General features: G+C 39.8%; 3 protein-coding genes across 3 annotated transcripts; 1 reads left to right on the forward strand and 2 right to left on the reverse strand.

Moving 5' to 3' along the window:
- Window positions 1–1,574: 1,574 nt before the first annotated feature.
- Window positions 1,575–3,880, reverse strand: LOC107305248. The gene is made up of 3 exons (XM_040528522.1): window positions 3,681–3,880; window positions 2,446–2,602; window positions 1,575–1,830 (listed from the first exon to the last, which is right to left on the reverse strand). The coding sequence occupies exons 1-3, from the start codon at window positions 3,858–3,860 to the stop codon at window positions 1,784–1,786; spliced, it is 384 nt and encodes a 127-aa protein (XP_040384456.1). The 5' UTR covers window positions 3,861–3,880; the 3' UTR covers window positions 1,575–1,783.
- A 974-nt stretch (window positions 3,881–4,854) lies between these two features.
- On the reverse strand, window positions 4,855–7,790 carry LOC102702701 (OBERON-like protein). The gene is made up of 2 exons (XM_040528575.1): window positions 6,695–7,790; window positions 4,855–5,823 (listed from the first exon to the last, which is right to left on the reverse strand). Exons 1-2 carry the CDS (start codon window positions 7,788–7,790, stop codon window positions 5,027–5,029), a joined length of 1,893 nt encoding a protein of 630 aa, XP_040384509.1. The 3' UTR covers window positions 4,855–5,026.
- An 11,023-nt stretch (window positions 7,791–18,813) lies between these two features.
- On the forward strand, window positions 18,814–23,300 carry LOC102707533 (heterogeneous nuclear ribonucleoprotein 1). The gene is made up of 4 exons (XM_006663004.3): window positions 18,814–18,988; window positions 19,300–19,548; window positions 19,691–20,866; window positions 22,614–23,300. Exons 2-3 carry the CDS (start codon window positions 19,327–19,329, stop codon window positions 20,855–20,857), a joined length of 1,389 nt encoding a protein of 462 aa, XP_006663067.1. The 5' UTR covers window positions 18,814–18,988; window positions 19,300–19,326; the 3' UTR covers window positions 20,858–20,866; window positions 22,614–23,300.
- Window positions 23,301–25,969: the final 2,669 nt, after the last annotated feature.

Here is a 25,969-nt window from a genome sequence, read left to right on the forward strand (position 1 = left end):
AAGGTAGAGACTGAATTCAAATTGAAATAATGAATATTCACTAACCCATAGAACATGCAAAGGACATTATCAACTCTCAAGCCACCCAGCTAGCCAGCATTACTTTGAAGGATCATCAATGTAAAACAGAGTGACACTTGCTGCATCTTAACCCTCAAGTATCAATTCAAAACTCAACACAACAATATATTCCGAGAACATGGCACATACTGCCTCCGATTCATAATATAAGATGTTTAATTTTTTTTTTGCAACGTTTGTTCATTCGTCTTATTCAAAAATTTGGTGCAAACATAAAAAAATGATAAGTCATGTTTAAAGTTCTTTTTGATAATAAAGTAAGTCACAAGCAAAATAAATAATATTTTCATAATTTTTTGAATAAGACAAATAGTCAAACATTGTAAGTAAAAAAATCAAACATCTTACGTTATGAAACGAGAGTAGTGTTTAGCCAAGAAAATTTTGAACTTAGTGATCGAACTCATTTTTAACTATCTTTTGGAAGCAATTTGAAAGCATAAGGTGCAGATAGTCATCGTCTTTGCTTATGAAAAGCATAAGCAAAACAACAAACATATCAATGATGCTAAATGCTACTCAACCTGAAATCATCAGGGCCTTAAAATTGGAGAATGAGCATATCTTGATAATCAAAGAAAAATATTCTTGAACCTCCAGAATCCAGATAAGCCCATATTAAAAGCCTTTAGGGCTGGGGCGACGCTGGGCTATGCCACATCGGACTTCGGACTTTTTCCTGTTCCTGGAACCGTTTCTGTTACTTCCTGTTGTCACGACGTCGTCTGCTTTTCTTGCTTTTTCGGTTTGTTCGGTGACGCCGTCCTCCTGTGCTGCCTGCTCCCGTCTCGGCGGGCCCGACGAGGCTCTGCCTCTTGCCTGCTCCCTTGCGACTACGTCTGTCAACAAGCCGCTGGCCTGTCCAGGCTTATCAAACCTTCGAGCTCTTAAAAAGGTTCGGTTTGAGTTTGGTTTGAATACATGATATATATATTTTGATGATGTTTGTAAATAAAAATAATAATTTTAAGTTAACTATATTTTATAAATAAGATTTAAAATTAATATATAATACTAAAATAAATTAATTTATCATTTAAATATTAATAATTTATTATTAATCTACTAATTTATCAAATAAAAATAACAAGTATATTTAAGCTCGTGAGAAGTTCAAGCTCGACTCGAGAAAACTCGCGAGCTTTCGATCAGCCTCGGCACGAGCTCGTTAGGAGCTCGAGCGTTTGCTTTCGGCCGGGCTGGGCGGTGGGCCAGGGAAAGGCTGCTTTTCTGCTCGTGATATTTACGCGAGGAAGAGTGCAAGCGAGATAGGCAGTGAGATCATACTGCTGGTGTTTGATTATTTCTATTTTTTTGTTTGTCCGTTCGTTAAGCAGATAAATTAACAGTGAATTGTGAAAACCTCTTTGCATGTCAATTGTTCACATGTTGATCACAATTCACAAGGCGAGGTCTCCATCTCCAGGAGTTCAGAATTTCTGACCGCAAGAAGGGACCAAGAATAGTGCAGGCTTTTTCCAACAGCTGATGCAAACTGGAGATAAATGGTATAAATAAATGTAATACTTTACTATCCATTCAACATTGTAAGACAGGTAATTCTGTTAACACTGTAACTCGATACTTCAGAATAGAGAATGCATTCAAAACACTGACAACACCAAACATTTTAGTTGCCGCTGCCACTTGGATCGGATGCAATGTATAACAAATCTCTTGAATCAGGCAATCAGCTCTGTTTTCATGCCATCCCGCCGCTCGTCGCTGTCCTGATTATCTGAAACAAAGCTGCAGAGACACAAAGGTGTATCGTGTTAGAAGCACACTAATAGTAGAAAAAAAATAAAGCACGACAGTCAGTCAGTCACCATGGTAGAGTGAATAAACTGTAAGTTTCATATGGATATAGAAGTTTTAAGATAGCACAACTGCAACGGAAGATCAGTAAAACGATTTGGCATTCTTTGCAGTGTTGGATTTGTTTGTTGGTATCATACACGACTAAAAGATAATGATAAACTAGAATACAAGTTGAAATAACTAATCAAAAATGCACTAAATCAGCCATAAAACAAGCACAAATAGCAGTCTTAAATTTCTAGTGACATAGCTAGCTCTATTTCACTAGGTCATCATCACAGTGTAGCAGAGTGATGCTCAGCATCTTAATTCCTCTAACATCAATTCAAAACCCAAAAGAACATTATGTCCTGGAAAAAACCTAAACAGAGTGCTTTGTCATGAAGAATTAAAGCTAATGTTGTGGAATTCATTTGTCATTACATTTTGAAAGAAAATGAAGAGTTGATAATACGCTATGCATAAGTGCATTCTAAGGGAACACGGCACAGCTTTCAGCAAAATAAAATCAACATAGGATTTTGAGAAGGTTGGAAGGCATACATGATCCAATGACCACAAAGATGAAGAATCCAAGCACAAGAGGTCCAACTGGATAGTCATTTCCCTTCTTCACAGTAGTTTCAGGTACTGAACCCCTCTTGGTAATGTTCTTCTGGAACTTTGCAGTCTTCCTGTCAGCAAGGCGCCTTGAAGTAGTCTGCTCATGCAAAAAAACATATCATTCAGCACACACAAATATTCATACTAAGTCTGCTGTCTACTTTACATCTGCCAAGTCTCAAATAAATGGCAGATCCATGTACTAATAATTGGACACCAACTAATGGTCCACCAAAGAAATGAAATTCACTTATTTGTAGTATTTATAAGTATTTAATGGTCCTCACTATGGCAAGTCGAAATTCGCAATGGTGTTAAATCTGTATCACATCATACTCGTACTGAACCAAATGTTGCTCAGCAAATAGTTTAAAGATATATTACTAGACACTTAATATTCATTACGTTAATCAACAAAGATACATGCCTTAAAGTTGTATAAATAGAGTAATGCAACCTAGAAAATTGGTCGAATAGCAACTTTGTGAACTTTAAAAGGTAATCCTAAAAGTCTGCAAAACCTAACTTTGATAATGTCTACATAGCATTTAAAAGCACTACCTAAACCATAGTGACTGTTTAAACGCTCAATAGAATATATTCCATAAGAAACACTTTCAACTCCTAACTAGTGTATAAAAACCTACCATGAATCAGATAACAAGTTGCAACAACAGGTTTTTGAAGCATGGTTCCTTTCTAGCACAGACAAAGTTGACTGACACAAACTGACTCGTTGGATTTTTTTTTAGTTCTTATTTTTTAGTTACTAGTACAACCGTTCAAATTACTTCACCAAAAAATACAATTACTATCAGTGCGAGAAAGGGTCGTCAAAACAGAAAACCTACCAAACAAATCATCCCCCCTCGATTCTATTTCGGCAATAAATCGCACCTAATTCCGTAAAACCCAGCCATCAATCATCATCAGTCGAATAACCCACCAGATCTGGAGAAAGCAACAGCTCAATCGCACGGATCCGCGAAAACCCCACAACATCCCTACCAATTCCCGACTGGAATTCAACGGCACACGAGCGCATAAGCCCGGCAAAGGCGATACCTCTCTTTCCTCCCCAAGATCCCGATCTCCGATTCCCCCCGAAACAATTCCACCCGAATCGAAAAGGAAGCTAGCTACCAACCATCCTACCAGTACATCTACGGACTTACCATCTCCCGCGTCGCGTGGTCCGACCGCCGGAGATCTCGCCGGAGAGAGAGAGGAGGAGGAGGAGGAGAAGCGGCGGTGGGGGCGACACACGGCGGCGGAGGAGTTAAGGCGTGGTGCGATTCGGGACGAGGAGAGCGGCTTTTATAGAGAAGAAAACGCGCGCGGCGGCATGCGTGCATCACGCGTTCTCTTCGTCTCTCCCCGCGTGAACCCGTTCCCCTGCACCGGGATGGTCTGGTCCGTCCGGATCACCTCGGGATTCGTGCTTACGTGCTTCGGTGTATAGACATGGTGTATATAGGCTGTATTCTCTTTGGGTTATAGATAAAAAATTTTCTGGTTTCGCGTGACAGCTGGATAACAATAAAATCGATGGAATTAATCGTAAAGTTAAAGGATTAATTTAGAATTGTGTGACGAGAAATTTTTATGTATAATTTTTTTAAAAAAATAGTATATCATCCAGTAGTTTTAAAAATTTTCCAATAAAATCTAAGCAAAATACTAAGAATAGTTAAGAAAAAGAACGCGACTAATTCAGATGAGGTGTAGATTAAGCTGTCAGGTTTTGACTTGGCGTGCTCCTCCTCCTGGTCTTCGTTTGCACGATTTCCCGTTGACTTGTTCGCGGCGACGACTCGGCACGCCGACCAGATCCGCGTCGCCGAGCTAGCTAGGGACGCCGCCCGTGGAAACCGCGCGACTCGCCCGTGCACGTACGCGCACGCCGGCGTCGCGTTCGCGTGCACGGCGTGCTAATGTGTGTCCGTGCGTGCGCCCACGGGCACGCAGCTCACTGGTGTCATGGATCACCTCTCCCTAATACTATCACAGCTAATGCAGTATAAAAACGAGGAGCGAAAAAGTCAAAGAACATGTCTCCGGAAATAAAATTTTGTCACGTTTTTATCTTTTTTCTTCTGTTTATATTTAAAACCTAAAATTTAATTTTTTTAGCCTTATAGTTGATTTTAGAGTTTTTCATCGTAGTTTATTTTCCAATATTAACTTTTAGCTCGTTAAGAACACGTATATAACAATATCAATGTTTCATTTATAAATTATTTTTTGTTAGAAAAACATATCATTTGAATCACTCATAAATTATTATGGAAAAACTCTAATTTAATATTGAAAATTTAAACAAGTAAAAGCGAAAAGATGGAGGTCAGCAAGCACTTAGACAGTAAAAAACTGAGTATTTGACTGATAAACTGCAGTACAGGTAAACGGTAAAACACAATCAATCCACTGATGAACAGTCTACTATAGCTTGGAACAGTATTTTTTTCCAGAGTCCAAAGAGAGAGATTACCAGTACACCGGATCGATAACAAACATGTCGTCACTTCGATTTGATCATGGTAATTACCAGGTCATGGATCTCGTGCAGCATCACCATCTGCAGGGGGTCTTCGTCTTCCTCCCTCCCGCGCGCGCAGACGACGGCAGAAGTGAGGCTGGAGCGCGGCATGCTGAGGGCCTCGCGAAGCAGCTCGTGCGCCTTGGACACGATGGCGGCCGACTTGGACGACGAGGCCGGCATGCCGCTCAGCGCGTCGAGGATCTTGCACAGCATCATGTTCTGCGCCGGCACGGCGGCGCCGGCGCCGGCGCCGCCGCCGCTCGCCAGCAGCCTCTGCTGGTTCTCCTCCGTGTTGTTGAGCTTGTGGGAGAGGAGCTCCTTCTCGGCCTCGGCTTCCTCGAGCCGGCGCTTCAGGTACAGGTCGGCGTAGTCCCGCTCCGCCTTCTGCAGCTTCGCCATGGCCACGAACTGCAGCCGCTCGGCCTCCTGCTGCGCCTCCTTCGCCTTGTGGTGGAACATCTCGGCCTCGGCCTTCTTCAGCCGGATGACGCGGTGCAGCTCCTCCGCCACCATGAGCTCCACGGCCTGCTTGCCCTGCTCCTTCTTCCTCGGCCACTCCATTGCCACGAGCTCGCCGCCGGTGCTCGTCGCCACAGTACGGCGAGTCTTCTTGTTCGCTTCGGCTCTCTTATCTGCAGCAATTTCCATCGTTTCGACAGCCTCTTGAACGTAATCAGAGAACTGATAGTTGCAGACATCGTCGAGATCAGTGTTCTGCTGCACCAGTTCTTCATCGTCAGTGATCTCGGGAACTTCATCTTCATCAAGCTCAAGCTCTGGAGAATATGGACGCATATAACACATCAGAAGATAAACTTTTTGAAATTTTGTTTGATAAAAATGTTCAAATAGATTGTTGTTGACTCTAATGCCCTAGTTACTGTAATTTGTAGATCATAATAGGCCAGCAAACAAGTTGATTAAATGTCGCAAAATACGACACAAACCAACCCAAAACCGACTACCTGTAGCATCGTTACATTGCCTTAAAGTTGCCCTAAACATGCAAGATCACACCCCTGTAGCATGACTATGATGATGAACTTATTTATTCAAAAATTTTGTGCAAATATACAATATTATAAGTAATTCTTAAAGTTTCTTTACTAATAAATCGAATCATAATAAAACAATTAATAGTTATATAATTTTTAATAGGACGAATAATCAAACATACACTTAAAAGTTAACGACGTCAAATAAAAAAGCGAAGGAAGTATTTACCAACAAATGAATGGCAAAAGGAGTCTAAGAACACAATTAGACACCAGCGACCAAAGCTGGCCCCATACTGTAGCTATTCTGACAAGTAAAACAGTATGCAAAAACTGAAGTGCAGAGGACAACCAATCAGCTTACAAAATAAAGATATGCAGTTGCTTTCTCTTGAAAAGATGGAAATGAAATTGAATGCCAGCATGTCACAATTTCAAGAAATTAATTACTCATCAATGCAGACACGGACAATTCTTTGTGATTACGAGATGATCCTTCTATAAAGGAAGAAAACTAAAGTACAAAATCCCCAACATAGTCATTGCCGAGAAAGATACAGGCATTGAGTAAATCATCATAATAAGATGAGTAGATAAAGTTGCAGGATGTAAGCCATGTACAACTAAATTTAGTTAACAAGAGTACACATACCTTGGAGTGCCTGTAGCAGGACTTCAGGAATCGCAGATTCAGCCGGAAAAGCCTCTAGTCTTTCAATCAGATCACCACATTTCTCGAACAATTTCTTCCCTTTCATGTCCTCACTTACACCGAATGCCTTATGAACATACTCAAGTTCTCGCGACAATGTATCGACGTCCCAAATCCTAGCACAATGTTGGAACACACTCTTGACCCACCCCAGCAGCTCAGAAGTCCCATGGCAGGCCGTGCAGATGAACAGAGTCTGAGCATGGCCAATCCCATCCTTAACCGCCAGTGCACTTCTGATCATCCCCTCACGAACTGCGCAGTCAGTGTGAGTCCAGTGGGAGCAGCCATCACATCCAATCCAGCAGCATGTGTTGACGTTGAAATCAAACTGGTTGCAGAACACACACATGCAGAGACTGCAGAAGCCTCTCCTGAAGAAGCAGATCCCACACCTGCAGCCCCGGGCAGGGAGGGCACTCTGGCAGGCCATGTTCCTGCACCTCTCATCAAAGAAAACCTCAACGAGACGGCTCCGAGGCGTGTTGACATTTTCATGGAGATACGCCACGATCCCGGTTTTGATGGCAACGAGGATCTCCAGCTGCACATGGTGAGCTGCTAGAAGCACGGCCGGTGTGATGTCAGGCCTAACCTGAATGTGCTTCTGAAGATGTGAGAGGCCATGATCATCACCACCAGTGCCTTCGATGAGCATCCGGGTCGCAACCTTGAGTTCTTCCAAGGCCCTCTCCTGCATGAGCATCATCTTGTTGGCAACAATGCCCACATTGCCCTGAACAATGTCCAGGACAGTCACAGGCTCCTCCCCCATATCCTCTATTTTCACAGCTACTGCTAGGGCAGCAGCAGGGTTACCACTGATCTTGCTCAGATCCCCAGGCAATGTCACTGATCTGGAACCGGCACTCACTATGATGGAATTGTGTTGTGGATCAGAATATAGCAAGGGGTCTTGGTTTGGTAAGGCCAGAGAAAGCAATGTTGGAAGGCCTGTGGGGTGGCCATTTTGGCAAGGAGGTGGCATCTCCTCTGGGCTCCGCTGATGGGAATTTGCACGGGATGAGGTTGCCATGGAAGCTAAGACACCTGCTAAACCTGCAAAATTTTGATTCGATAAGTCACCATCTACATATGAATTTGTTTTTGATGGTCAGATATTGCATCCCAAAATAAATAGCACATCATCACTCATCGACCACTGATTGAAGAAATTAAAAGAGAAAAATTGACACTGTTTGTTATGGCAGGGATCATAATATAATGGTGAAAGGTCGATAACAACAAACATATAATAAATATAGTATAGAGATTGCCTATATCATATTCATAAGAATTTTCAACCATCGGATTAAAATCCAGTGGCTAACTACCATCCCTCATTCCCTACTAATCTCTAACCGTCCACTCTAGCCTAGCGGTTTCGTCGTCTTCCTTCTATTTCTTGTGTGACTCGTGAGCTTATGGCCTTACACCACCATCTAGCCATCCCCAACACCACCGCTACCCTCCTTCCGTGACTTTGTTCCTCTGCTTCCATTCTTCACCTCCCTAGCTCCTATTCTCAGACTTTGATGCACATGTTGTCAGGGCTGGCTCCGGCCATAGGCCGTTGGGGCAATGTCCTAGGGGCCACGAGAGGTAGGGGGGCGGTTGCATGTGTCACGCAATGCGCTTACACGTCAATGTCTGTGTCGTATATGAGATTGATCATATTGTACTCATACATTACATAGGGCTTGCAACCGACTAATGAGTTGCTTGGGTTTAGGCGCCCACGTGACCACATCATTGCCAACACTGCATACCCTACTTCCATCATTGCGATGGCCGCCTGGTGCCTACCAAGGTCATAGCCTCCACTTCCAGTTCCTTTGTCCCGGGCTCCTGTCTGCCTGTCTCTAATTTAAAGATACTGTGAATTGCGGTTGTGATCTGCCGACTGCTGTTACCTACTATATTACTAATATTTATTTGTGTGATTTTGTTATATTTCTTATATAATAATACACATAAAAAATAGCCTTAAGGGCATATAGTGTCGAGTTCTCCTAGGGTCCTCGAAAATATAGAGTCGGCACTATGTGCTACCCTCCTCTCCTATCTCCGGTGGCTTCTGTCACCATCTAACCACTATTTTCTTGATGTCCATGCCACCTCCACCAGCTTCCTCCATCCCTGCATCTACAACAACATACCTAATATCACGCACCTATCGTTACTATCCTTCGCTGCCCTAGCCTCGCCCTAAACTAGAGAACTCACCACTATTCTTCTCGCAAGCCCCTTCCACCTTGACCCTAACCTCCTTTAACCTAACCAGTAAGAGTCCTCGTTGCTTTTTGTCAATATTGGGCCTCATTGCCCTAGCCTAACTCTAAACTAGGGAACTCACATCTCTTCCCCTTTACAACCACCTTTCACCATGACCCCCACCATATAACCTAACTAGTAATGTTTTCGTTAGTGTTAGGCCTCCGCTGCCCTACCCCACCCTAAACTAGGAAACTCGTCTCTCTTCCCCCTCCAAACCCCCTTACACCATGACCCAACCCCTATCCTACTACCTCCATCTAAAAAAAACTTCATTTATTAGTTTTTGTGTCCAGCATTTGACCATTTGTCTTATTTTAAAAAATTATTAAAAAACTTAAAAAATAGTCATGCATAAAATAATATTCATGTTTTATCATCTAATAAAAATAAAATATTAATCGCAAAAGAATTCAAATAAGACGAAGAGTCGAAGATGGCATCTAACTGAACTTATTTTGAGATAGAGGAATTGTAACTGGTAAGAATCGTGTTGTATACGTCAAAATTCATCCAAATCACTAGAAATGGAAGAAATGTTAACTAAAGCACCGATTGTGTATGGTAGATCGGACGGCTAGAAATTTGCAAATTTTGCCTTGAATTTTTATTCGAATGTAGTTTAGAAAATCTGTAAATCAATTCTGATTCAAATAATCCCGCCCAGGTTGTCCATGGAGAAATTAAACTAGTTAGCTAGCCTCAAATCAAACACCTATGATCTTACACCGATATGCTCCAAGATTCTAAGCTAGAAACCATGCGAGGCAAACATGCCCCCCTCCATCTGTTCCATCGAAAACCTCAACTCGAGTCTCGACCAGCCAATCGTACATAGCTAGCTCCGGCGAAGTTCCGGCGAGGTTAGGGCTAGCCGCTAGGGGCTCGGTTGAGTGAGATCGATCCGCTGTGGACGGCCGGAGACAGGTGATGGACGGCCGGCGGGGACGACACGTAAGCTAGCTGAGACGACGTACGCACAGCACCACGTACACGGCCGGCCGGCCGGCTGGCCACGCGCGCGCGCGCGCCGGCGGCCCTCGCCGACCGGGGAGGGGCCGTACGTGGATCAACCCCGCGTGACGACGATCCGGCGTGCGTCGCCGCGTCCGCGCGCCTGCGTCCCGCGGTGACCGGAGGAGGAGGCAGAGGAGGGAGAGGGAGAGGGAGAGGATCACGTATATACCTGTACGTACAGGCCGGCGTCGCCGGGGAGGGAGAGAGACCGCGCGCGCGGCGGGCGGCGGAGACGGTGTGCGCGCTCGCTCTCGCGCTGGTGGTGGCGGCGGCGGAGGAGGAGGAGACAGCGGCGAGGGTTTATATATAGAGATGGTCGGATGACGATAGAAGAACTGGTTCACACTAGGCGCCCGTTCAAAAAACGTGGGGACCACCGGAGTCGGGCTGTCGTCATGGTTGCTACCCGCTGACGTAGACGGACACTGTCACCGACACACGCGGTCGTATTTCTCGATTGAATTTCAATCTCGTAGTATATTATAATCCCTTCGTTTTATATTTCTTTATTGCTTTGGACGACGATACAGTATTCTAAATGTATAAAAAAACTTTATTTATTATTATTATTTTTAAAACAAAAAATATTTACTTTCATTAAGGTACTTTTAATGACTTAATTGTGTGACGGTATATATTATCAGGTTTTGAACTACATGACAAAAATATGAAATTGGAGAGAGTATTATAGTATCATCCTTCGAATCAGTTTGATATAATATTTTCATCTGATTATTAAAATAGATTATTTACATACACTTTTAAAAATATACTTTTTTAAAAAAATATTGTATTATTAAACCATTTATTTAGCTATATGCTAGACCTATTTCGTAAAAAATTAATTTATCCCTTTAATGACCTAGAATAACCCATCATAATAATTCACTTAATAATAGGTTCCAAATAGGACCTTAATCTATTCTAATCATGTCAAAAACTACAATTAAACTATAAAATATGTATATACCAAAAAAGGACAAATGACTGCAGGTGTAGAGGAGGTACCGGAGAATGTAGTTCAAATGAAGCAACAACATTGGGCGAAAATCTTGCTCTAGTTTTGACCAGTCCCAAAGATGCCAATGTCGATGGCAATGTTTCCCCCCTTGGAGCTGCCATGCGATGTTTCTCTCTTTTCTGAAAACATAGTCAGGTGTTTCGAGCAAGCATTGACAACAACTTGTGTACTTGTTAGAGGCTTCATATGTATAGAAAACACACTTCTCAATGTCCAAGTGGTTGCCAGAGCATCTCCAAAAGAATGTCAATATTTTACTATCCAAAAATTTGTATTGAGTTCATCTAAAAAATTTTAGACATAAAAATTATACACTCCTAAAAAAAATCTAAAAATAAATAACTTGTATTAGGAACTCATATTTTTGCCCCAGATTTATGATACAATTGAGGTAATTTTAGGCATGAGTAAATATTAGTAATGTGTTTGGTAAGATGTTAGAGATATATTTTCTAGTCTAATTCTCAAAATTTTTTTTTAGAGATTAATTTTATACATCTCTTGGAAATGCTCTTTAATCCTTTTGTTGATGTTGTTGATGATGGGGTCGACGACCACCATAGAAAGTTGGAGTTGCTTGGTCTTTGGCTTTTAACCTTGGCAACGGTAACTCGTGTCATATTTCAATTTCCGCCTGTTGCGCTCGCACCATACTTCCCATGCTATCATCAGCTGCACTGACTTCATTACTTTAGGTCGTCCATTGCTGTGGGTTGTTATCTTAAGTAGTTGTGTTGTTTTGTTCGATTTGGATGCAATGGGACGTACGAATGGTTGACATTAATATCGTCGAGTTAGGTGCAAAATAAGCTGTATATATACCCAATTATACTAGCTACCAAACTAACCTACTTAATTCTAGCTCGTCTTTGATTAAAAAAAATGAAACATAGACAGTGGCACAATCAAGGCCCCTAAGGTTTAATTGGACAATTAAATAACCAATGCAGAGTGTTGCATATGCCTAGCCATCTCCAGTTCAAGATTATATTTATTTGGAATCGGAACCATTCTATCATTCGCAATGCATAAATATATAGTCTTTAAGATACTACGGGACTTGTTATATTTTCTAATATAAATTTTAGTATCTCTAATATGTATGTTAAGATTTAGTATAAAATTTGATACCTACCGGGGATCATAAATTTCTTCTAAAAGTTCAGGCAAGGAGTCATGTACTTGGTAATAGTTTCCCGATCAACAACTAGCTAGGAGGGACTGCATATGCATGCCTCCAGCTTAGCTGAAGATGAAGCTAGGACCACGACTTGAAGAGTGAGATAAATCGAGAACATGCCAGTATGCCACCAGTACTGCAGCATATATATTACTCATACCAATTGGCTAACTAGCACTGAGAGATCCTGCAACTGCAAGCTATTTATGGATACAAATATACATGTCCAAGTTCCTTAATTTCAGAGATTAAGCTTTTACTGGTTTGAGCTACTGCTAATAAGCTATAAAATTAATACGAGTGAATCAATCAAAATTAATTTATAGGAAATTTTTTTTATGCCACTATTATTGTTGTTTTAAAGCCAATATTGAAAAAATGACTCCGGTTTTATTAACTCTAAAATTAAGTTTTTAAAATTAAATTTTGAGTACGGTTGATCGGCCCACAAGCAGACGATGACCTTAGGAAACACATATCTCATGACATCGTCAAGTTTATGCACATGACTAGATAGGAAACTCAAGTACACATGTAATTAATTAACCTTACAGTACTTTTTAAGAGAAAAACCGATGTCCAATGAGCGGCTACATGCATATATGCATTGCCCATTAATATGTTTGATGAGCATATGGTAGTACATCTTAATCACAGGGGCCACGAGGTATTATTCCATCAACATCCAAGATCCAACCTAGCTTAGCTCACTCACTCTCATGCTTGTGGTTTCAGTGTATCTGTGCATGGCCCATCCAACCCTACCTGGTTGTATTATATCACCCTGATCAGTGCCCACTATCACTGTGCCATGTGGGGCCTCTCTAGTTACTCTGCTCCTATCAAATTGCTAGGTGACCAGGTCATGGCAATTTGGGACACTCCAGCTGCATGAATCATGGATGATCATATTCATATGTGATACTTTGTCATAGGTTAATTTATTGGCATGTTTGGTATGGATCTAGCTCTACATCTCATGGTGACGGAGCTCAACCAAACAGTTTAGCTCCATCCAAAATAAGAATGGAGCGGGCTAGAGTGATCTAAAAAATAAACTAGAGAGGTGAAACTTGAAACTTGGTTCGAGTTGATTGAGAATTTCACACCAGACTTTGCTCCTAGAGTTAAATTTAGGAATTAGAGCCCTACTAAGCAAGCCATGTCTTTGCATTGCTATTTGCAGCATTAATTTAGTACTCCTAGTTGTATTATATGAAAAACAGTCTGCTACTAGTTAGTTGTACTCCCTTCTATTGTATTTTAATTCATTATCTTTTTGAAAACTAATTACTTACAAGCTAACAAACATATGAATTGCACGGGTTTATATTGAATTGAAGTTAAATTCATGGTCTTCCTTATGTACTGCAGGCCACAGTTTCTTTTAACAGTGCAGAGTCACAGACTCAGTGGATAGTGGATTGATGAAGCCCATGTCAATGATAAATGAGCCCAGCAAAGGCCCACCATAACCATTCCATCCATTTCTCCATCTTCTCTGCAATAAATTAATTAAATATTTTCATAGCTGTTTCTCTAGTTTTGTTTATCTGGCTGCAAATGTTTGGTGATACTTTGCTGGCAATGTTGGTTAATCACCTTAAAATCCGAACTATGTTAGGACCAATAGTGACTGGTTCTTGATTTTTTTTCTCCTATATATAAAAAACCAAAATGGACATTGTAAATTCAGTTCTAAAAAAGAGATATCGCAAATTCAAATATGTTGCCGTAACGACATGGTAAAAAAACATAATTATCTTCCAAGCATATCTCTTTCATTTCTCCTGCCACTATAAATTATACTTGAAAACACAATTATCACAAATCTTATTCTGTAAATCGACTTTGTTGTTTTACTTTGGCATGGCGTCTTTATTGTTGTTGTCACAGCTGTGTCAGTATTTTCATATCTTTTATGTTTAGTTAGTTATATATGTTAGATGCAAATATGTTATCCAGATAAATGAAATGTTACCTCACTACATAGTTATGCTTGATTCCTGGGCAAAAATACCTATTAATATTCACGAAATTCAGAATAAAACTTATATATGCTGCTGTGTTGAACTATTGGTGCTGAGCCACATGTACCAGTCGTGAGTCTTCAAAAGATTTTTTTTTAAAAAAAACGTGAATATCTAAATTTGTGGCTGGAAATAAGATTATAAGATAGCTACCTCTAGAATGAGCACAACCAAAATTAATAAACTAACCAGAGATCAGAGCCCAATTAGACTCATCCAAAGTCAACGACTTATGAAAACTTCTAACTATAGGACAGCTAATAACTATATAAATTGATCAATAATTCACAAGTACAAGTTTACATGTGGGTACACTAACAACAATCTAAATTAAACACACAGCTATATTTGTTATAGTCTTATAATCAGAAGTCAAGATAGCAAGAACATGTTACATGAGAGTACTTCGTAATTCATATTTGAACTCCTGTTTTTCCTAAAAATATAATCTACAGACAAATATACAATCCTATATATCTTCAGTATATGTGGTCTATAACAAAGGAAAATATATTATTTCTAAAAAGTTGCATGGACCTATATTTTTCAGCTCATGGTCATTTTGCAGACTAGTATACATATTATTTTTTTTATGTATGCAGATATTGTAGCATCTGCTTTTTGCAATATTTTTACTATATGCTTGGTGCTCTCTAGATCATCTGTAGCAACTTTTCTACACATCAAAAGCCCTTTATACAGTGTGAGCATAAACTTCTCAAAGAAGCTGCTGAAAAGCACAGCCCTGCATATGCAGAGGCATGAGTGTTTCCTTTTTGCCCCTGTTGGCCTCCAATAAGAAATTCATCAAGGTCCAAAGTACAAAAAAATTAACGGCTTACGATTCTAGGCAATCCCTGAAGTTTAGTGGCTCTAATTAATCATATTTTTTTTGTACAAATCACATGTCACAATCATAATGAACAGGTAGCTAATTGCCCAGTCTTAGCTTAGGATATGTATATATATACAGATGCCGTCAAATAACTGAGACCTTTTATTGGCATATACCTCAATGAGCTACCTCAAGATAGACCTGGAAAAAGAAGATTATCTTGGAATGGAGATACATACCTATATACAGTTAATATACAATATAATGTGCTATTCATATTTGTAAGAAGATAATCCTGTCCATCCCCTTCATATCAAAGAAAAAGCTAAACCCTTTACTTGCCTAGTTGCTGATACTTTTCCCCCTTATAACATTTCAAGTACCAATAAACTTTTTTTTAAAAAAAACAGTAAGTTTTCTTAAGGAAAATATGCAGGTTTCTATCAAATAAAAAAAAAGAACGCTGTAACTTCACTAGTAGTGACAGTAGTGTGTACTAAAATTTAGATCTAACTATGTATTTTTATAAGCATATATATTAAATATTTTATTTAAAACTTTAGTAAGATATATTTGTCAAGTTATCTATTTTAACATGATATATCACACATAAATTTATCGTAAAGTTATATATTTTAGTTTCAATTTTACCCTTATATAATTCCTACTACACATGCCACCAGCGTAGTATAATAAAAATTAGATCTGTTAATCCAAAACAATGAACGACTCACGATCATTCGAGTGTAACTTAAAAGAATAAAAAAAAGCACAGTACATAGAAATGACCCCCTCCAAAATTTGATTAATTTCAAGAGGAATTAACCCCCTCCAAAGAAAATGACGTGAGATCTTAAACAGAAACATCCCACTAATTAATGGCTATGGGAGATGTATCATTAACCTCCACATGGTGATGTTGTCATGCCACTTTGGAAAAATGCCCATAATGCCCATGAGTTGCATCCAACGCTGATCAACTCCTATTTGCACCCCATCAAGAAAACAACAACAAGATGGTACCAAAGTTGCATAATATTCCACACCACACCACAGCCTCTTCTTTCTTTTTTTTTTTCTTTCAATCTCATCACAGATCCACATCTACCCGTCAAAATATACCATTTTGCATACCATCACAAACTTGAAACTGAGTCCATGTTTGTTTTCCCAGGGAAAAAATTCCTGTCACATCGAATATTTAGATATTAATTAGAAATATTAAATATATACTATTAATAAAACTCACCTCATACTCTGAACTATTTCGCGAGACAAATCTATTGAGCCTACTTAGTCCATGATTATTGAATGTGATGCTAAAGTAAACATTTGCTAATTGTGGATTAATTAGACTTAAAAATTTTGTCTAATAAAATAGTCTTTATTTATGCAATTAGTTTTGTTATCAGTCATATTTAATACTCCTAATTAACGTTCAAATATCCGATGTGACAAGGGAAAAAAATCTCTGGATCCAAACACCCCCTGAGCTACCTACATGCACATCTTACTATCTTAGTGGTCGGCATGGGATGGTATTGAAAATAGTGGAAGGAAATACGCTAGTACAAACAGTACAGGATGAAGAATTAATTACTTTTGTGAACTGTGGGTAAAGATAATAGAAAAATAGAGAGAAAAATGGGCTCAAAATAAACATGGTTTCAGTTGTAAATGCAAACTAAAATATAAGATGATGATGCGATAAATTGATATTTTTAAACTGTATATATTTCTTTAGGATTTTTAATCTTTTTTTGAAGGGCACAATTTTGTAAAATGAAATATCAAGCATATGTAGGGATATAGTTAGATATATCTCCCGCTAACTACTCTCTTTATTTCAAAATATAGTAGCCTAGCAAAACAGGGGGTTATATCTTATATGGTCATTATAAAATTCTAGATTGTCCCTTTTCAATTTAGATGTCAGTGTGTTATTTTCTGAATAGCCGGATGATTTGGGATAATTATTCGAGGGTATAAATGAATTAATTAAATATTATAAAGTTGGCAATGGATTAAAAATTTTTCTAAGAAATTCACATATATAAAGTTCTTATGAAAACTACACCATTTAAGAGCTTGGAAAGTGTGTCGATGAAACGAATGGTTCCATTCAAGAGGGGGGGAGCACACTAAGAACATTGAGAGTGGCATTATGTTCATCTCTAGATGATACATTGTTGAAATGCTATATCCGTATTAGGTAGGTGGTTGTTATTGTCTCAGTTCATCGGAGTTTAAGTCGTACGTTTGGATAAATGTCCATAAAATTTAGGAGATACAGATATATCTATTCAATGGAAAAACATCAATATGTTACCGGTATTTGTGACAATTTCTAAGTGTCTCTAAAGGACGTGTGCTTTTCTTGGGGTGCTAGGAGTTAATTTGGAAGAAAGTGAGTGCCTAGTGTACGCTTGGTGATAAGTTTGTTGCATCTAGATGTGTCTTCTTGAGGAACATTAACAAAAATTTATCTCGTAGAAAGGGCCTAGGTAAAGACAAATATAAGAAACACATAATATTTTGCATCGACATTTGATAGCATATTTGTATCACGAATTATAAAGTAAACTCGATATAGATAATATTCTAACCAACTCAAATCAGTGTAGAATTCTAATTGACTCGATCCTCTCATTGTAAATGATTCGGTCCTGAATACATACCTAAAAGCCCTATACCCATGCTTCTCTTAATTAGAGGCTAAGTCGGTAATGTTTATGTATTCTGGTCATGATGTTTGTCATTCTCATGGCTAGCTTTCGGGCACTAATCTTCCTCCAATCCCATGGTCCCCGTGCATGGGTAATACAGATGTGAAGATTATTTAAAATGAATAAGTGTATCGGTTCTCCATAGGTAGAAGCCAAATACATGGTGAGGTGTATAGTTTGTTCTTGTGGCGGAAAAAGATATTGGTTTATCTTTATAAGGAAACAAAAAACACCATGCTGTTACTTTCGCGCAAAACGGACAATACACTGGGCCTTACACGTCAGAGTACGTGAAGAACGTGGGAGGGGAGGAGAAAAGGTACAAGCATGCGACAATACCGTGAGCGACGAAGAAACGACGAAGAAACAATGTGGTGAGATGGCATGACTAATAGTGTAGAAAATAAGCTACATTACACGAGAAGAACATTTGGTGGCACGGAAAAAAGAAACCTAAATGAACAATCAATAGATTTTTAATATCCATATAATTTAAATAAACCATACAATGAAAATGAGAAAAGAAAAAAAGACCCACAAATTTTTTAACTCAAAAAGGATATAAAATATTTTAACATCATTGCTAGGACTAAGAATCACTGAAATACAATGTAATCCTAGTGACAAAGTTGATATCAAAATAACTAGGCGCCGAATCAAAACCCTAATAAACACCACAGATTCAACTCATAAATTAGACATATCATATAACCCGATCAAGAAAGATCATAGAGAAATAAAACATACCATCACCAATAAATACCCCAATAACAACGATCACAAACGTTACACGAAGCAAACCAAAAAGACATACACCAAAAAAAATAAAATAAAATAAGGAAAACAAAGACAAACGAAATGAAGAAAAAAAAAAGACACACACACAGCTATATATAAGGCTCTGTAGGACATGGAACGAAAAAGAAGAGGCACAGAAAATAAATAATAAAAAGCAAGCGGAGAGAGAGAGATAGAATAGAGAGAGAGACACACACCAACACAAGGAGAGAAGAAGGAAAGGAGAGGAAGAGGAGGAGGAGGAGGTGGTGGTGAGGTTGCCATGCCTCCCCCGAGATCCTAAGAACGCCACACCCTCGCGCGCCGCGAATCCCCGCCCGCCCGCCCTCTCGGATCGATCGATCGATCAGCCGGTGCGTGCTCGCTTCTCCCTCCCTCCCTCCCTCCCCCCCACCTGAATGAAATGAAATGAAATGAAATGGATGGATGAACGGATGGTTGGTCGGGTTAATTCGGCGCCATTTCGTGCCGAATTGGAGGAGATTCCGATCGGTTCTTCGCCGGGGTGCGTGGGTCGTGGTTAGATCTGCCGGCCGGGGCGGCTGCGCGCGGCCGGAGGATCGGCGGTGTTGAGGGGGGCGTAAGATCTGACCGTGGCTTGGGCGGCGGATTCGATCCGGCGGGATCGGGTGCGCGTGCTTGTGGTTGGGTGGTTTTTATGCAGGGGCGGCAGGAGGAGGAGGAGGAGGAGATGGAGGCGGACGCCGGGAAGCTGTTCATCGGCGGCATCTCGTGGGACACCAACGAGGACCGCCTCCGCGAGTACTTCGACAAGTACGGGGAGGTGGTGGAGGCCGTCATCATGCGCGACCGCGCCACCGGCCGCGCCCGGGGGTTCGGCTTCATCGTCTTCGCCGACCCCGCCGTCGCCGAGCGGGTCATTATGGAGAAGCACATGATCGATGGCCGCATGGTAAAGCTCCTTCCCTCTGGCCGTGTGTTGGATTCCGGGTGGTGTGCTTAGATCCACGCTGTTGATGAAAATGGTTTGTGGCTGATGGTGATTGCTGCCATTTACGAAGAATTCAGAAATGTTTCGGTTTGTTTTTGTTCAGGTGGAGGCGAAGAAAGCTGTTCCCAGGGACGATCAGCATGCTCTGAGCAAGAGTGGTGGCAGTGCTCATGGATCACCAGGGCCAAGCCGCACCAAGAAGATATTCGTCGGGGGTCTAGCGTCCACCGTGACAGAGGCAGACTTCAGGAAGTACTTTGAGCAATTTGGGACGATTACTGACGTTGTGGTGATGTATGATCACAATACACAGCGTCCTAGGGGCTTTGGGTTCATTACGTACGATTCAGAGGACGCTGTGGATAAGGCATTGTTCAAGACCTTTCATGAACTGAACGGTAAGATGGTTGAGGTCAAGCGGGCAGTTCCTAAGGAACTCTCACCTGGTCCGAGCATGCGTTCTCCTGTCGGTGGATTCGTGAATAGAGCCAATAGCTTCCTCAATGGATACACCCAGGGTTATAATCCAAGCCCGGTAGGTGGTTATGGAATGAGGATGGATGCAAGGTTTGGGCTTCTGTCAGGTGGCCGTAGTAGTTATCCTTCTTTTGGTGGTGGTTATGGAGTCGGCATGAATTTTGATCCAGGGATGAACCCTGGTATTGGGGGAAACTCAAGCTTCAACAACAGTCTCCAGTATGGAAGGCAGCTTAATCCATACTACAGTGGAAATTCAGGTAGATACAATAGCAATGTTAGCTATGGCGGAGTCAGTGACAATACTGGGTCAGTGTTCAACTCGCTGGCTCGTAATTTATGGGGTAATTCAGGTCTTAGTTACTCTTCCAACTCTGCAAGTTCTAATTCCTTCATGTCTTCTGCCAATGGGGGCCTTGGTGGAATTGGGAACAACAATGTGAACTGGGGAAACCCTCCTGTGCCTGCACAAGGTGCTAGTGCTGGCTCAGGCTATGGCGGTGGGAACTTTGGTTATGGATCTAGTGAAACCAGCTTTGGTCTTGGTACCAATGCTTATGGAAGGAATGCTGGATCAGGTGGTGTTAATACATTCAACCAATCAACAAATGGATACGGAAGGAATTTTGGAGATTCGTCAGCAGGTGGTGGTGGTGGTGGCTCCATATATGGAGATACAACTTGGAGATCTGGATCTTCCGAGCTTGATGGGACCAGCCCATTTGGGTATGGGCTTGGGAATGCAGCTTCAGATGTTACAGCAAAGAACTCAGCAGGTTACATGGGGCATTAACAAATAGAGGTTAGATATATTCGTATTCCTCATGCTCTGTTTGTCTTCAGTTTCGTTTTGTTGTTGGTTAGTGTTTCAATCCCTAGTTTCGTTTCATGCGTTGGTAATAGGTGTGCCGGTATCATGGTATCAGTGTGAAAAGCAATAGTTTTAGATGACTACTATTCATTGTGCTGAAACAATATTGGTACATGAACCCATGAACATTCAAATGCTTATTTCCATATAGGAAATATCCCCACCATTGGATTTATAATGCTGGTGTTCCCCTAGGAAAATGGCATTGATCTTCCAACTGTGATAAGATCATTTAGCAATTTGCCATGTTATAGCCAAAGAGGTGCTGTTATACTTAATTTTGGAGGACTTTAGGTAGCTAAAATACTCATTGTTGCAACTGTCACGTGAAAAATGTATGTCATGATTTATTGATTATTTCACTATTTGGTTTAATATTACACTTTTTTTATGTACTAGATATGTATCAATTTGTTTGGATGATATACCCATCACGTGCAGGCATTTGACATTCACTTTAAGCCTGAACATGCTGTCTAAGTAGTATAGCAGTTAAACTTGTAGCTGTAAAAAAGCTCTGCATCCAGTTTGGGCTGTGGTTCATAACAGTATAGTAATACTTGCTTGGTTTAGAAACTTTACTCCCACTTCTCACCAATTATTGGGTAAGTGTTTAATATATTGTGTTTGTGGCATCATACAGAATTGGAAATCCCAGTTAACATATTTATGATGATGCTTCATTAATCGTGAACATGCATGTGTGATCCCCAATATATAGTCCAAATTATACCCTTGTGCTAAGTTTCTGCAACCTGTTTCCTGTACAACTATAAAAGGCATTGCTTTTTAAAGCTCCTGCTGATCTTCTCTGGCTGACCGAAATTGAGCAAAGGTGGCACTTTGCAATGTCGTGGCAATTCTCTGATTTTTGTGTGTGTGGGAATTTGTTCTTGTTGCGTAGCCAAATAAATATGATTAGCCAAATTAGGGTCATGGGTTCAGCCTGATGCCTAGTTTTTTATTTTTCTTAACCATTTAGTTCTTACTTCTTATGCACTTATGCCACCAAGCTTAAGGTATTTAAGACAAAGATATTTGGGAAAATTATGTCCCTTTGTAGTTAAATATATTTCATTGATTCCAGATTCAACATGGCTTGAAAATTTGATTGGGAGTTATTACTCAGTAAGCTAATATTATATTTTAAGATTAACTTTAGCTGAAATGTCCAATTTTTTTCTTTTGGGGTACAGAATATTGCTGAACTGCTTCAGTAATTTAATTTTTTTCTGCAAATGACCTGATTAAACTCTTTTCAGATATGCACTAATCCTAATTCTTACCACAACTAGACATGGCATTACAGTTTTGCATACGCAATGCAAATATTACATATGGCAGTCATTAGATGTTTGATAGCTTAGTCCTCCAGTTGTACAGTGGATACATTCATCTTAGAACTTTTGGAAAGCTGAGTGATCCTTTTCTTTTTGAAATGAACTGCTTAGGGGCGCTGATGTAATCATTTTTTTTGTCAAGCATTCCTCTGTTGATATTGTTGTAGCAAAAAATAATTATCGTGAAAAGCTTGTGCTCTGCCTTAATTTGAATGAGTGATTTTCATTCTCATGATATATGATTGCTTATCACTGAAGCAGAACCTTTTTCATTGTTGCTCTTTATTTTCTGCATGCATTGATATATATATCTCTAACTTGTATATTTCCTTGTGCAGCAATGTCGCCGCCTAGGAATCTTTTTCACATACAACAACATTTGTCAAAATAGGTTGAGGAGAGAACCACAGGTGCATCAGGTGCAAATTTTGAACCTCACATGATTTACAGAAATGGGTTAGTTAATAGAGCTAACCACCAGGGAGTTGGTCAATGAGATCAGATATATCCTCAGAGAACCTTTTAAACGTATTTCCATTTTATGTAAGGTTTGAGATTGTGGCTTCGGATTTCTACAGCGAGTTTAGGTTTTGGCAACCTTGTGTTTTTTCTTGGTTGAGATGTGAAGTAAGATTGCGGGATATATATATCTGAAGAGTGTTCAGTTGTACGGCGGCGCTGCCCCCATATAGGCCCCCCTTTTTGGGTTTTTGTTCGTATAGTAGAAACTGCTCTAGCGTTTTTCAAATTGTGTGCTAGCTGTTGTTATCAGGATGATAAATTTTTTTTTTCACCTTCTTGGTTTTTATCTTACTGAAGTGTATGTACCAGAGATCTTGCTGGTCTGTGTTTTTCCTAGTGGAACTTTTGAGGGATGCCCCTTCTGGGTCTCAAAGAATAATAATGCTACAATATATTCTAATTCATTTTGAGGCTTATCTAAGGTTTATATTATTTTGTATGTATGCTGGAAACATCTGTACATTCTGATGCTCTTTGCAAATTGCCTCTGTGCTGCTTTTGCATCTTCTCTTCTGGGTCTGTCTAGTGGTCAGTGGGTGATGCTTAGTTCTTCTGCCATTCATAATTCACCTTGTATAATGCTGCAACTGTACCAATTTTTCATATGCCTTTTGATGGGTGGTTTACATGGATGATGGCTCTGCAGGCTGCAGCCATGCTTGAGAATTGTGATGTTACACATTAAAATTCCTCATCTTCTGATGTACAGTAAATTACCACCTTCTTTATCCCCATATGCATGGGATCTGGTAATTCATATGTCAATCAATCACTATGCCACCTGTCACCTGACAATCTGCAGAATCTGGTTAGTGAATCAGTAGATAATTGAGGCTGTGAATAGATCAGAAAATTAGATAGTTAAATTTATGACTAGATTAGAAATTTAGCAACCTGCCATAAGAATTTGGATCCTCTCCTTTCTCAGTATCTGATAGGTGTCTGATGTTGAAATTGTTGATTTTCATATGCAACTGAACCTAATTTTTCATGCTTAATCAATGATCTGGCACCAGTATTCGATTCTTTTAGTGTTAAAAATGTAGCTGCCTCAAGTGATGTTAACAAAAAATTATGAACAATTTCTTACAGCAGAAAATACTTGCTGAATGTAGCTTGTCAAATGAAAACAGTAGCTTGCTATTTTGTCACTGCCAAAAGTTGGCTCGTCTATTTCGAAATTTGGCTTCGCTAAAATGTCATCTTCAAGCAACCCCTCTCATTTTCTTTGCCATTTCTATATCCGCTGGTAATTCAATAAGAATTTTTCCCTTTTAATTCAAGGTTGGACGATTTTGCCCCTCCAGAGACCAAAAGGGGATCGGTAGCTCCTGGAGAAGAAACTGTTATGACTCCACATTTCACTCCGTCGATCACGCTGCTGCCCGCTCCCCCCTTTTGCGCCGCTCCCTCCCTCGTGTCGCCGCTCCCTCAGGCCGTCCGTTGGTTGTCTCACCCAGTCGCCCCCTCCTCCTCATGTTGCCCCCCTCCCCTTGCGCCGTCGCTAGGCCGCTCGTCGGTCGCGTCCCCGTTGGTCTCTCGTCCCTCCCAAGCTTGCTGGTTCGCCGCCGCTGTAGCTCACCACCAGCCATTGCAGGGTTGCTGCCCCTCCTCGCAACCGGCCCTCCTTGCTCCCCCCAAGCTCGCCGCCCCTAACAGCAACCCTAGCCACATGGGCAAAACTGTCCTAGATCTTCATACAAAATAGAAATCACTGTAAAGTAGCATGTAATAGATGAAATGTCAAAGGAAATAAGAGGGGTTGTTTGAAGATGATATTTTAGCGGAGGTACAAATTTTGGAATAGCATAAGAAACGAAGCCAACTTTTGACAGCAGCAGAATAGCAAAAATCTCATGTGAAACAGCGTGCTCGCCAGGCAAATTCACACTACCATTTGAAAAGAAGTTTTTCCCCCAAGTTTTTTTTTTGGAGGAAATTGCATTCATGGCAGACGAGGCTTTGAATTTGTAAATCACTCGTTTCGGTACACAAACTTCTGTAATGCGTGAAAACCAAAACCAAAATGACACTTCACGACTAATTTAATTAAGGTGGGCACTGATTGAAATGTCATATATAAGCCTACATGTTAAAAATGATATCACATACTAATGTATATGGTTAATGCTTAATCAAACATATGATAAGCCATGTTAATTTTACGTAAAAAGAGTTAATTGGATCCATATCATCTCTAATTTTGTATGTTTAACATTTTTAATTTTTAGGTATGTGTTTAATCATTCATCTTATTCAATTTATTTTTGTAAATATACAAAAATATATGTCATGCTTAAAATTTCATTAGTAATAAAATAAATCATAACAAAATAAATGATAATTATATATATTTTTTTAAAAATATGATAAGTGGTCGAAGATAGATTTAAAGTCAACGCCATCAAGCTAACGAAACCAAAGGGGTATAAAATATAAAGGAGTATCCAGTGAATATAACAAAATAAATGTGTGTTTATATAGGTTATCTACACATGGCATGTTTTATGGCCTCATGTGTGCGTGTGATATCTTAATCGGCTTCAACTTAGTCCACATATGTCGTTTTGGACTTGGTTCAAATGCATTAGACAATTTCATACTACCTCCATCCGTTTTATATTATAAGACTTTTTAGCCTGGTCTAAATTCATCAATTGATAAATAATGTATATATATATATATGTATGTCTAGATTTATTAGCATTCATATGAATATATGCAAGGCTAGAAAGTCTTATATTATGAAACGGAGAAAATAATATATAATTGGGTGATGTATTTTATTTTCCCAACCTAATGTGTTCTTTGTTCGCATTGGACCTTTTCGTTATGCAGTATTTTGTAGAATTTGGCTTATGTAAGAAAAGCAAAGATGCAGTAGACAATTCTTCAAAGATTATAATAAATATTATAATGGGGAAAACATTCATTAAAGGTCAAGCAAGTAATCCTTTTTACTGTCTCAAGTCTGAACCACAATGACTTGACTGTTCATACAAAAATCGCGCTACCCAACCCTTTTCATACTTATAAAGAACTAGCTAAATTTGAGCTGAGATAAAAGAGCATTCTCAACGACTCATCTAAATTTAATCATCAATATCACTATTTGATTGATCATCTAAAATATATTATCTTTTTATATTAGTTATTACTTTAACAGAATATT

This window comes from Oryza brachyantha, chromosome 11 (assembly GCF_000231095.2).
Source record: "Oryza brachyantha chromosome 11, ObraRS2, whole genome shotgun sequence".
Classification (NCBI taxonomy): Eukaryota; Viridiplantae; Streptophyta; class Magnoliopsida; order Poales; family Poaceae; genus Oryza; species Oryza brachyantha.